A 13591-nucleotide genomic window follows, 5' to 3' on the forward strand; every position below is an offset into this window, starting at 1 on the left:
TTGCAGTTGGTTGTGTTTTGAAGATGATCACTGAGAAGCTCTTAACAATGTGTATGAGTGTCAATGCTATTGTGACAGAGTTTTTTTTGTTGTCATAATTTTACCACCTTGTTTCTTCTTGCAAGATTTAATTATGATAAATTGATGATTCAGGTTTTATTGAATGATGAAGCTGTGAAGTATGGATGGGGGGCATTCCTTGAAAAGTCACTCTTACACATTTGTATTACACACATTTGGAAGCTCCACTGAGCGCATGATAAGTTGTTAAACCCTTGTATCAAAAATTAATATTTAATCATATGAACTCAGTGAATGGTTCAATTTGATGTGGTCATTAGGCCAAGGGTTCCATTTTCTGCAATTGATCCTTTCAGTAGGATGTAGCCTTGAGTCTCTTGACCTCAAATGATGAGTAACTAGTTAATTAATAAATGGGAGGGGGGAGTAAGCTCATGTCATCTTTAAAAATTGCTTTTGTGCAAACCCCAAAATTGTACAAAGTGTTTTTCATTTTCTTTTCTTTTGGAAAAAATAAAGGGGTTTATGCTTCCATAGGTTACATAGAGGTTACATAGTGTACTTTGGAAAGGAAAACAAAACAAATCATTGTATGGCCCATCATTTGTATTTAGGGCTATCCATGAGTCGGGTTTGTGCCCAACCTAGAACCAACCTTGTTGAGTTAGAGGAAGTTCTCACACTAGATTGTTGAACAAAAGAGTGAACAAAGAGCTTTTATTTAAAACTTGACTCTTTGAATTACAACACTTAATACTTATGGAAAGCCTAATATGGCTCCATGTATGACACAATTACAAGACTCACTAACATCACACGGCAAAGCTACTGTAGCATACTTAGCTTTTACAAGACACATACCAACTCTCTAGACACTTATGTACTGACACTACACAATAGCTCTTACTTATTTCTCCATTTCACACTACTCACCTGGCCTATGACACACTTCACTTGTCTTTCACTTCACATCACACATCTCATGTAGGAACCAAAGGTTCCTATTTATACTTGCTAAAGGTCGGTTAAGTAACCGACATTGAAGCTTCTAGCTTCATCTAATTTCTACCACCAAAATTCTAGTAGTTCTAGGTCTTAGTTTATTTTTTATTTTAATTTCTAGCCCATTCTAGACTATTTGAAAATGAGTGGCTGAGCTTAAACTAAGCTCTAGAGAATTTCGAAGAGAAGCAAATTGAGTGAAACTCTAGAAATTTCTAGAGATAAGAGCGTTAGTGTTGATTTCTAACAGACCCGACAACTTGGAGTGGCAGAGCAGTTGACCACCACTGATCGTCAAAAACCACTAGTCGACTCAGTTTCAATTCAAGTGGATGGCAATCGGTTTCGGTTGAAACCAATGGAGAGCAGCGATCTTAAACGGCAGTGGAGATTTGGCTAGTTGAGTTCTAGTCGGATCTCGATGGATTTGGTCAAGATTTGGCCAAATCTCAAAGGATTTCGTCAAGATCTCGTTGGATCTCATAGAGATCTTACCGAATCTTGACAGAACTTGCCAAATTTGCATCTAAGAAAGAAGGGGAAGGCGATGAACGGCGAGATTTCGAAGGGGAGGTTAGTTGGACTCACTTTTTCATGTGAAGACCTGCTAACCAACCCGCTAGTTTCCGTTCCTAGAAGTGGAGACTCATCACCGACCGTCGCTAACGTCAAGTCGAACAGTTTTCGATTTGACTCGGACAGTTTGGGCGGGTCAAACTTGGACACCCCGATTTGTATTTATGAAAAAAGATTGACAAAGAAGCTTCAAATGGGTTTTTAATAAAATTGGAGGGAGTAGTATCCGTGTATTGTAACCACCCAAGAAAGTATTCTTTGCACACCACAAGGTCATAGAAGTTTATACGTTATATTGCTTTATTTAAAGTATGAACATCATCACTATTATACCCTATTATTTGTATTATTTATCCATGCCTTATGTATAATATATGTGATCCCCCTCCCAACCAAACACTTTTCGAAAAGTTTCCCTACTCATTTTCTCTCTTTTTCTTTCCATCCTCCCTAAAATCCATTATACCAAACACACTATAAGGCTGCATCAATTAAGTGCTTCTACGTTTAAAGATATAATACTCATTGATGTACATGTACTGTAATAGCTGTTAGAGCACTAGCATTAGGTGTGCCAAATATTTGACATTTGGCATACCAAAAAACTTCTCACATGAGGTGTTCTAAATGCCAAATAATTTGGCATGAGTGAACATTACTGTTCCAAATTTGAAACGGTACAATCACAAATAGTATAATAAAAAAATTCTTTTTTTATTTTTCTCTCTCCTCTCTCTTTCTTCTTTCTTTTTTCTTCTCCAAACTAGTCTCTCTCTTCTTTGTCACTCTCTTTTTTCTTTCTTCTTTCTTTCTCTCCTCTCATACATTTATATATGATATGGAGAGTAGAGAGAAGAGAGGTGGTGGATGGGTTTTCAAAGAGTAGAGAGAAGAGAGATGGTGGCTGGATTCTAGCTTTAGAGGAGAGAGAGAGAGAGAGAGGCTTCTTAGAGAAATTAATAAATGAATTTTTTATTAGTTTATATTATTTTAATGTGAAATATCGTTAAAATAGAATATTTGATGTAGAGTGTATTGTAAAATTGTGTGATAAAATAAATTTTTGTGTGTTAAAATGGCATTTAGGATAGTACAGCTTATTCTAGTGCTCTTAGCAAATATTAAAATAGTTAGCATTGTACTAGGATTACTATTTTTTCTTTGATGTTCAATGAATCATATTGAGACAAACAAATTTAATTTTATGCAACACTTAAACAAATGAAATCATTTTAAGTTCAAGCCTAAGATAGACTTGGCATTGTATGAAAATTGAGAAATGTCTTGATTTGGTTGGATGAAAGTTTATGATTTAGCTAAGCGAATTTTTTTTTTTTGTATTGCTGATTTTGTTTCCCCATTTAAATAATAATATTGCAACAATAATTTGATGATTTGGTAGATTGGAGTCTCATACATTCCAATTTTTTTATTAAAAAAAAAATGAGATCTCAAATTTCACTTGACTTTTTTTCCTCTTTTAGATAATGATATTATTACTTTGCTCTTTTTTCACTTTTTGGTTGATAGGAAATTGTGAGAAAAGAAAAAGAGATGAATTACATTTGAAATTAAAGCCCAACTCATGATATTAATCATTTTTATTTGGAATATGCAACATGCTTTTGCTTCTTTTGCACACGTTTAAATATTTAATTAAGAAATGAGAAGCGGATGATGTTTCGTCATATTATCTTCACTCTCGCAGAACAGAGAGAGCCCATGAACTAGATATATAACAATACGCCAAAAGAAAGATAAACCCATTTCTTTGTTTTGTTTAAAATATCCACAGAGACAAGAGTCTACGGAAAATTTGAAACAATTCTGAAATAGAAGTATTCAACTATTTCAACATAAATCGCGTTCCATTGTCAAAACGTTCCGTTTACCCCGTCTCCTGCTTCACAAGTGACCATGGACCAGAAGAAATGTCTATGTCCCAGTAGTGCCCACCACGTCATGATTTTTTCGAAGATGCCAAAAATTTTTTGACCTCTTTTAAACGGGTTTCCACCTATTTTTCGCAACTCCTGTAAACTTTACAAAAGATTGTAGTAGACCATAAAGCAAACCTTTTTGTTTAATTATGAGACAGACGCCTAACACTAATTATTTTTTTTAATCTTTTGAAATTTCAAATTTTCTGGCCCATTTTTTCTGTTTTACTCTATATTTTACCAATAAAAATTTATCCCATGTTTACCTAATTAATTAAATACTTCCGTTAATAATAATAGTAGTATTTAATTAATTAAGTGAATATGTTGCAAATTTTTATTGGTAGAGTATAGAGTAAAACAGGAAAAATAGGACAAAAGATTTAGACTTAATTTATTAAATTATACATGGAAATTGACCCAAGCATGTGGTGTATTAGTAGGAGTCTCGGACTAAGTCATACCTGCAAGTCTAAGAGTTACCTAGTTCAAGTAGTGCACCTTACAAAAGTATTGTGCCTAGACGTGGATAGTCCTAACGCACCCAAGACTGTCTCACGCTATGAGTTCTGTGGATTCAATTGAGTCAAATCTATGACAACGCGTAAGGCTTTTTTTGGTTCATAAAAAAATAATAAATAAAAAATTATACACGAGAATTAGAGAGCCAACACTGCAAAACGTACTTCATGGAGTAGTTGACGGTTCAAACCGGCCGCAAAGATTTCCTTCACCAAATTTTTGAGCGTTTATTAGAGGTTTTCAAGGAGTCAAATCTCTTTATGCTGTAAGTCAATGGGGGAAGATGAGTAGGAAACTCCCCAGTAGGCACAGACCATGCTTCATATGGCTACCCCACCTTGCTCTAAATTCAGTCTGGTTTTTCAGTCTTCCGTATCCAACTTCCAAGTCAACTGGCGTGTTAATCAGAGAAACTACATGTTATATAGTGAAGAAACGAGAAAATAAGTCATAAAAATTCGTTGTTTTAGTTTAGAATAATAGATTCTTGTTTTTTCCCTGTGAATCGGGAATTTCGGAATGGCTTCTGTCTCTCTGTTTGTTTTTTTTGTTCTCTCCCACCTCGTGCTGCTTCACTCAGCTGAAGAAGAAGGAAAGCAAGAAAACGATTATTGTCGGCACTTTCAATGTGGAAAATTAGGTAACATTAGCTTCCCATTCACCAAAATCCCACTCCCATCCTTATTTTGCCATTTCATGCAAGTAGACTGTGACGAAACACCTCCGATGATCCACTTGCCAATAAGCCTCCCGTGGGGGTGGGGATGGGGTGAAAGACAATATGAAGTTTTAAACATCTCTTACACTAACACCACACAACACATCCGTGTCAAGGACCGTTCGCTTTGGGAATACTTGAATTCCAATAAATGCTATTACTTAGACTATTATGCTTTTCCGAAGTCTCCATTTATCTCTTTTAAACTCACCACACCCAATCGGACCCTATTCAAATGCAATAGCGATCTTAATATTACTTTCCCAAGAAATTTTAAAAATATGACCTGCGGATACCATAATATCTACTATAGTCCTTCAAACGAGACTTCTCAGAATATATCTTCTGAATGTTCAACTATTCAGCTGCCAGTGAACGAGACTTCACATGAAGATGAACTGAATTTGATTGCTGAGTTCGACCTTGAATTGCATGTATCTGATGATTGTAGCAGTTGTCATGGTAAAGAAGGAAAAGGTATAGACATTGGAATAACTCAAAAATGCTTTGATGCACACACACATGTACATTCTTGATCATATATATAGATATAAACTCCCTAATTTTTTTTTTTATGCTGAAGTTGATCCTAATACATGTGTTGCTACTATTTCTGTCTGTTCCATGCATAATCCACTCTGCCGCAATAGCTTTAGTTGATTTGGAGTAGTTTCAAATTTAGGTTAGCAGAGAGATAGAAATAATTTAGTTTCAGTGAAATCTATGATCGGGTATGTCTGAGCTGGTTTTGAAAGTGCCTTGCTTAACAATGTTAAGATCTCAAAGGATGCCAATTTAATTAGCTGTGTCACTTCTTTCTTCATTGTTGAAACTAACAGCATTTTTGTATTTATCAGCTGTTGCAGAGAATAAAAACAACAACAAAGTGGTAATACCATTAGGTAAGATGCATCCTCAAATCATATTTCTTGTTGAAATTGATTGTATCATTTCATGAAATAATTTCTCCTATTTCTGCTATAAGTTTTGATACTGGGTCCATTTTCTCCACTACTATGATCCTAGAAGATGGCCTTGTGCCTTAATTACAATGATGGCTAATAAGGATAACGTCACATGACTCACAAAAGATGTTTGTCAATAATTAAATTTCTTCCCATAAGTTCCTTTGTGACTTTCATTAGAAAAATTTTATATCTCTTGAATTCCTCCATTGCTGTCTTTCAGTCAGAACTTAACTCCAATTCCTTTCTCTGCTTTAGTTGTTGGATGCACAGTCTTCTTCATGATTACCTTGTTCGTTATATTCTGGCACCTTTACAAGAAAAAATATCCTTCTTCAAAATTGCTAGCAAGGAATACATATTCTGACCCATCCTCAAGATCAGAAGTAGAGGGGTGGAGTGTCTACTTTAGAGTCCCTGTTTTCTCCTACAATGAACTTGAAAAAGCCACCAATAATTTTCATGTTGAAAAGGAACTTGGGAGTGGAGGATTCGGAACTGTTTATCATGGTAAGGTGACTAACTCATTGAATCAATTTCTAGATCACAGTATAAAGCTTACTTAACAAAAGCGTAAAGAAAAATATGTGAAAATAAAAAAGAAAGACCTGACATGCTATTTTTCTCAACTAGGCAAACTCCATGATGGGAGGGAAATTGCAGTCAAGCGCTTATATGGGCACAACTATAGACGACTAGAACAATTCATCAATGAAGTTGAAATCCTAACACGATTGCGCCACAAGAATCTTGTCTCCCTTTATGGCTGCACTTCACGCCAATGCCATGAACTTCTTCTTGTGTATGAATACATTCCCAATGGCACCGTTGCTGATCATATTCATGGCCATCAAGCTACACCAGGTTCACTCACATGGCTAACTCGTATGAGCATTGCTATAGAAACTGCTAGTGCATTGGCTTACCTCCATGCTTCCGACATCATACATCGCGACGTAAAGACTAACAACATCCTTCTTGATGACAATTTCTGCGTCAAAGTTGCTGATTTTGGGCTTTCCCGGCTGTTCCCTAACGATCTCAGCCATGTCTCGACAGCTCCTCAAGGGACACCAGGCTACGTTGACCCCGAATATGGCCAATGCTACCAGCTTACTAGTAAGAGTGATGTCTACAGCTTTGGGGTTGTCCTCATGGAGCTTATATCATCACTGCCAGCCGTTGATATATTTAGGCAAAAGCATGAAATCAATTTGGCTAAATTAGCTGTAAACAAGATTGAAAAGTGTGCATTCCATGAGTTGATCGACCCACATCTTGGATTTGAGTCAGATGATGGAGTTCGAACAATGACCATTTTGGTTGCAAAGTTAGCTTTTCAATGTCTGCAACAGGACAAGGAAATGAGGCCCTCCATGGATGAGGTATTGGAGGCTTTAAAGAAGATTCAAAGTGGTAAGGATGCGCATGAGGATCAAGAGATGGCATATGATGATGCTGGGATCCTTAATGTACAGCAACCATCTTCACCCGATCGTGATGAGGTTCGAGTGTTAAGGAATAAGCGGCTGCCACTTTTACCCGAGGATGTAACCGAGTGATGTAACCAATTTTTGGACTAGTAGGTCCACTACACCTAATGCTAGGAGTAATTTTTAGGTACTCACCTAGCACAGTGAATGGTACACCCTCTTCTCACATTTATGGTAGACACATTAAATTCATAGTGAAATCCATCATGAATGTGAAAGGAGAAAGTATCACTTCACCATATACCGAGTGTACCTAAGTATTTTCCCTAATGTCAGTAGTTGAAATTTCATTTCCTTTTCGTCCACTTGTTTGGTTGTTATTGTTCATATTGGCATATTATTTTTATGTAGATGTGAGGGACGCACATTTACCAAAATACCTAAAAAATTTTATTCTTTGTGTGATTCTGTATTCTATTTTTCGAATAAAAATCCTACTTTGAGTGTCACCCATCAAAACACCTTTTTTTCAGGGGATGTATATTTGCCGAAGCAACTCTTTTATTTTTTTTAATTTATAGGTACAATAAAAATTCACCCTATGACGTCCATTAATAATTATTATTCTTTATCATCAAATTAAGACACTAATTAGTTTTTGGTATAAGTAGAATTTGAACCACAAATCTCCTATTTGACTCCAAGAGACTTTATTAGTGTGTGTATTCAAAACAACATTGAGAAAAATTACAAATAATAGCGGCCCATGCTATCTATAGAGATTTGCATTTTTTTTTCTCAAATAAATTATATATTTAATAAGTTTATGAACAAAACCATGTTGCATGGACTTCAACTAGTTATAACTAAATTTTAGGGAAACAAATGGGAAAAAGTAATAAGATTCAAGATTTTCCTCTTCTTCTTTTTTTCTTTTTTTAGAGTCAAAAAATAATGATTTGTTTTGTTGTTGCTTTTTTTTTTTTTTTTAATATTAGTTTTATAATTGATTTGAGTGTATGGTAAAAATAAAGAAATATATCGTTCAGGCCAGTGTGAATTTCCCCTTGCTTGATGGCCATGAACTTCTTCTTGTGTATGAATACATTCCCACCCCTAAGGATGTAGGTGGGCTGAGCATCCAAGCTGCCAAGGGCAGAAATACGGCGTTACTTACTAAATTAAACTGGAGATTTCACATGGAGAGAGAATCTCAATGGGCTAAAGTGCTGAGACTGAAGTATTGCACAAATCAACGTTTAAACTCCAGGAATGAAGTAAGTTTACCTTGTTCTCGCACTTGGAGAAGCATGAAGAAAGGGGAAGCTATTTTTAAGAAAGGAATCACCTGGGTTCCAGGGTATGAAAGTAGTCTTAGTTTCTGGCATGACAGTTGGTCCAAGGTAGGAATTATAAGAAGTATCATCCAAGGTCCACTTACCACCTTATCAAATGGGCTGAAAATTAATGATGTAGTTAGTTTGGATGGGTGGAATTGGAACTTGTTGCAAATGGAGGTTCCTGAGGAAGTTAGAAGAAAGATCCAAGCTACCCCTTCTCCCATGTGTAGCAAGGAATAAGGATAAGCTAGCCTGGAATCCTTCTCCCAAGGGTTCATTTGATCTTAGAAGTGCTTATCTCCTTACTAGTGAGCCCTTCCCTGATCCGGATTTCCAAGGGAAGTGGATTTGGAAGCTAGATACTTTGCCGAGGATTCAGTGGAATATATTATTATTGATGAGGTTAAATACTAGACTTGCCTAATTAAGTGCTCATTTGGCAATTCCTAAATTGTATGTAGCTAGATACAATTTCAAGCTTTATGCTTATTGTGATAGGTTTACTTGATATTGTTTAGGTTCTAGCTAATCTCCTTAGAGCTTAGATAATTAGGCTTTTGCAGTTGCGAGGTAAGTAGTTTTTTAATGGGATTTTTGAAAAATAACCATGTTACATAAATGTTGTTTTTTAGTTAGACACGCTTTTGGAAACTACCTATGAAAACTATAGTTTCCTAAAACTATTGTGTCGTAACCTTAATATATATATATATATATATATGAAAATCCATCATATTTGGTATTGCATATGGGGAAATGCATGACTTGTTGACGTGGAAAAATAAGCATCTTTTATTTAATCTTTGATACGAAAATCTTGAATTTTATGGTATATTAGAAAATTTAAAGATGCTCATCTTGTCGTGTTATGTGAGAAATTGATAGAAATCTTTTGACAAGAATGAAGTTGAAAACCTTACAAACTTTGTGGAAGTTAGACTATTTAAGGTTTTTCTAAAATTACCTAGACATAAATTATGTATTTGAAAGTAATGTAACTTGTGAGCTTTATGTGGTTTTAACACCATGCCATGTGTGATTTCCAGGTGATCACCCGATTTGGTTTTTGTAGTCTTTGTGACAACAGAATCAGATCCAGGTCCGTGCCCTTTCACTATGGATGATGCGTTCTTCCCTGCTGCCCATGGGGGGAAGAGTTTCCTTGATTGTGTGTGGGTGAGGCTGCTGTCCATGGGGCCAAAAGACCACATGAAAAAGAGGGTCTATTTGACGCGCTTTCTCTGCTGCCCATGGGGGGAGAGAAAAACCTTGAGGGTATGAGTGAGGCTGCTATCCATGGGGCCAAGAATCTACATACCAGAGATGACAATATCATACCAACTGTGAATGGATGGATCCCCTGACCAGTTTATGTGGTAGTGTGGTATATTTGTAATAATTTACCTTATGTTAGATATTATGGCTTTGGAAATTATATTGTTGGTGATTTTTTTACTTTAATTTTAGGAATTTCCCTTTACATGATATCTTTATTTGTTAGTGGGAGTGAAATTGTGGTTTTTAGGTCCAATTTGGCACTTTGATTTACTAATCTTTTTAAATTGTGTTCTTTTACTTCAAAACTTTTGATTTTGAATAAGATTCTAAATATATTATAGATTTTTGGGTGTCAATGTCGGTCAGTTACTATTGTGTTATATATATTAGATGTTACCCATAAGATAATCGTAGACAAGCTATGAGTTTTCCATGTTTGAAAGAATGAATCTTCATCAAAATTTAGAGGCTTAAAAAGTAAAATTTTATTTTAAATTTTGGGGTTTAATAGGATATAGTTTTTGGTATTTTGATCAGTTGGTTTTGATTTAGGCGATTGGGATAGATTTTGTTTTAATTAAGGTTTTTGATTTAGAACTATTCTTCTTCATTTACCGTAATTTCAAAAGGTTGTTTATTCATTTGAATGAAATTGTTGCCTCTTTTTGGTTGTTTAATTGTTCTAATAATGATTGAGTTTGTCTGTTTGTTTGGAGTTTTTAGGCTCACAAAGCAATTTGTTTAGGCTATTATCGAATCGGTCGACCTCAACCTCAGACTCATGGTTTTAGTATTTCACAAAGACGGTGCTCAATGAAGGCATTACACGATAAGTCAAAATGTAACAATTTGATGGCCCCTAGTGAGTGCAAAAATTTTGAGTTTGAGTTTTAAAATGTTTGAATTTTTTTCACGAAGCTATTATCATTTTCAATCAATTGTTATTATTTTAATGATTTTAATTTAAAAGAGATTTCATTAAACAACTTCATTTTAAGAAGTTGAGTATTTTTGGTGTTTAGAAGGTGTAGAAGTGATGGAGAAAGTAAAGTAGCCTTAAGTGCACATTGTTATGGTGGATATAAGACTATCATCCTTATTAGTTTATGTAGTTCGAAGATATGGTTCCATATGCTCTGAAGAGTGAAGGAGGTTGTGTCGATGACTCAATATGAGAATGATTTCTTAGCCTAAGGTTTGTGTCGATGACGCAATATGAGAATAATCTATGCCTGACATATTGTTCTTTGTAACTTTTGCTACTTTTGCTATAAGTGAATAGACAGATGCCTAGGATTGTATTTTAAAGTTTTATTATTTAAGATCCAAAAAAAGGTTTCGATATTTTTCTCAAGGAATTTTTTTAGATGTTGCATTTGTATTTTTTAAAAGGTTTTGATATCTGGGATTTGTACACAAATGTTTACTTGCTTTGTAGGGTTTAGTGTTGTTGGCACACAAGAAGCTTATTGGGAGAAGCTTGTAGAAGAGGAGGCTGAACAAAATGTCAAGTAGGTTGCCAAAAAGGAAAAATACATGATAAAAATTCGGTTATACTCAACAACATTGTTCAAGAGCTATTGCTTCATTAAGGGTCTATATGGTTGGAGGAATGGAAAAGTGGGAGAATAGAAAATGAGAAAGAGAATGGAAAAGTGGGAGGATAAAAAAGATTTAGTTTTCTCTCATTTGTATTTAGTTGGGGGATGGAAAAGTGAAAAGATGAAAAACTTATATATTTGGTTAAGAAGAAAAATGAGATGATAGAAAATGAAGTTAGTATAAATTTACAATTATGTCCCCATTAAATAAAACAAAAAAGTAACATATTTTCTTTATTAAAAAAATTTTGTATGGACACTTCAATTTTTTTTTTTTTTTTTTAAAAAAGCACAAGCCAAAGGAGATGAGCTCAAAAAAAATAAAACACTATTGAGAAGTACAAGAAAAGCCAAAAAAGAAAGAAAAAAAAAAGAAGTAAAAAAAAAAAAAAGAATAAAGGAAAAAGAAGAAGAAAAAAGAATAAAGGAAAAAGAAGATGAAAAAAAAAAAAAAATAAACAAACAAACAAAACAAATGGCACATCAATTAGAGATGCAATACTAATTGATGTACATGTACTGTAATGGCTATTTGAGCACTAGTAGCAGGTGCCAAATACGAAATATTTGACATTTGGCACACTAAACACCAAAAAACTCTTACATGAGGTATTCTAAATGCCAAATAATTTGGCATGGGTGAACATTACTGTTCCAAATTTGGAACAGTATAATCACAAATGCTATAATAAAAAATTATTTTTTATATTTTTCTCTCTCCTCTCTCTTCCTTTTTTTCTTTTCTCTCTTTCTTCTTTCTTTTTTCTTCTCCAAACCGGTCTCTCTCTTCTTTGTCACTCTCTCTTTTTTCTTTCTTCTTTCTTTCTCTCCTCTCACACATTTATATATGACATGGAGAGTAGAGAGAAGAGAGGTGGTGGATGGGTTTTCAGAGAGTAGAGAGAAGAGAGATGGTGGCTGGGTTTTGGTTTTAGAGTACAAAGGAGAGAGAGAGAGGGGGGTGGCTTTTTAGAGAAATTAATAAATGAATTTTTTATTAGTTTATATAATTTTAATGTGAGGTATCGTTAAAATAGAACATATGATATAGAGTATATTGTAAAATGGTATGATAAAATAAATAAAGTAAGTTTTGTGTGTTAAAATGGCATTTGAGATAGTACAACTGATACTAGTGTTCTTAGCAAATATTAAGATAGTTAGCATTGTACTAGGACTACTGTATTTTCTTTGATATTCAATGAATTATATTGAGACAAATAAATTTAATTTTATGCAACACTTAAACAAATGAAATCATTTTGAGTTCAAGCCTAAGATAGAATTGGCATTGTATGAAAGTTGAGAAATGTCTTGATTTGGTTGGATGAAAGTTTATTATGATTTAGCTTAGAGATTTTTTTTTGTATTGCTGATTTTTTTTCCCCATTTAAATACTAATATTACTACAATAATTTGATGATTTGGTAATTTAGTAGATTGGAGTCTCATATATTCCATTTTTTTTATATAAAAAAAGTGAGATCTCAAATTTCACATGCTTTTTTTTTTTTTTACCTCTTTTAGATAATAATATTATTACTTTGCTCTTTTTTTACTGTTTGGTTGATGGGAAATTGTGAGAAAAGAAAAAGAGATGAATTACATTTGAAATTAAAGCCCAACTCATGATTTGAAATTGCATAAGGACAGGAATAAAACCAATCTAATGAAATTACAAAAGAAAATGCAATCGATTCCCTAGTCCCAACAGCCGCGTCGAAATAGTGGCCTATCTACAGTCAAAGTCATCAATGGAGAAACAAAAGAGAGAATTATGAAGGACAAGAGGGAAGACTGAAGAGTTCGGATACTAATTGGAAAAGTAACATTTGACTTTTTTTTGGTAAAGTAACATTTGACTTGATATCTTCTTTTGCTCACGTTTAAATATTCAATTGAGAAATGAGATGTGGATGATGTTTCGTCTTCACTCTCGCAGAACAGAGAGAGCCCATGAACTAGATATATAACCATACGCCAAAACAAAGATAAACCTATTTCTCTGTTTTGTTTAAAATATCCACAGAGACAAAAGTCTACGGAAAATTTGAAACAAATCTGAAATAGAAGTATTCACCTATTTCACCGTAAATTTCGTTCCATTGTCAAAACTCAAAAGGTTCCGTTTACCCCGTCTCCTACTTCACAAGTGATCAGTGCCCACCACGTTATGATTTTTTCGAAGATGCCAA

General features: G+C 34.3%; 1 protein-coding gene across 1 annotated transcript; it reads left to right on the plus strand.

Moving 5' to 3' along the window:
- Positions 1-4541: 4541 nt before the first annotated feature.
- Positions 4542-7517, plus strand: LOC115977959 (LEAF RUST 10 DISEASE-RESISTANCE LOCUS RECEPTOR-LIKE PROTEIN KINASE-like 1.1). Its single transcript, XM_031099997.1, has 4 exons — positions 4542-5256; positions 5637-5681; positions 6003-6254; positions 6378-7517. Exons 1-4 carry the CDS (start codon positions 4581-4583, stop codon positions 7304-7306), a joined length of 1902 nt encoding a protein of 633 aa, XP_030955857.1. The 5' UTR covers positions 4542-4580; the 3' UTR covers positions 7307-7517.
- Positions 7518-13591: the final 6074 nt, after the last annotated feature.

Source organism: Quercus lobata, chromosome 1 (genome assembly GCF_001633185.2).
Source record: "Quercus lobata isolate SW786 chromosome 1, ValleyOak3.0 Primary Assembly, whole genome shotgun sequence".
Classification (NCBI taxonomy): domain Eukaryota; kingdom Viridiplantae; phylum Streptophyta; class Magnoliopsida; order Fagales; family Fagaceae; genus Quercus; species Quercus lobata.

Bases quoted from the DNA above. Each gene is read 5' to 3' on its own strand.
- LOC115977959 (XM_031099997.1), top strand. From the start codon at position 4,581: ATGGCTTCTGTCTCTCTGTTTGTTTTTTTTGTTCTCTCCCACCTCGTG. The intron at 5,257-5,636 runs GTATAGACATTG...TGTATTTATCAG, and splicing joins TCATGGTAAAGAAGGAAAAG to CTGTTGCAGAGAATAAAAAC. The intron at 6,255-6,377 runs GTAAGGTGACTA...TTTCTCAACTAG, and splicing joins ATTCGGAACTGTTTATCATG to GCAAACTCCATGATGGGAGG.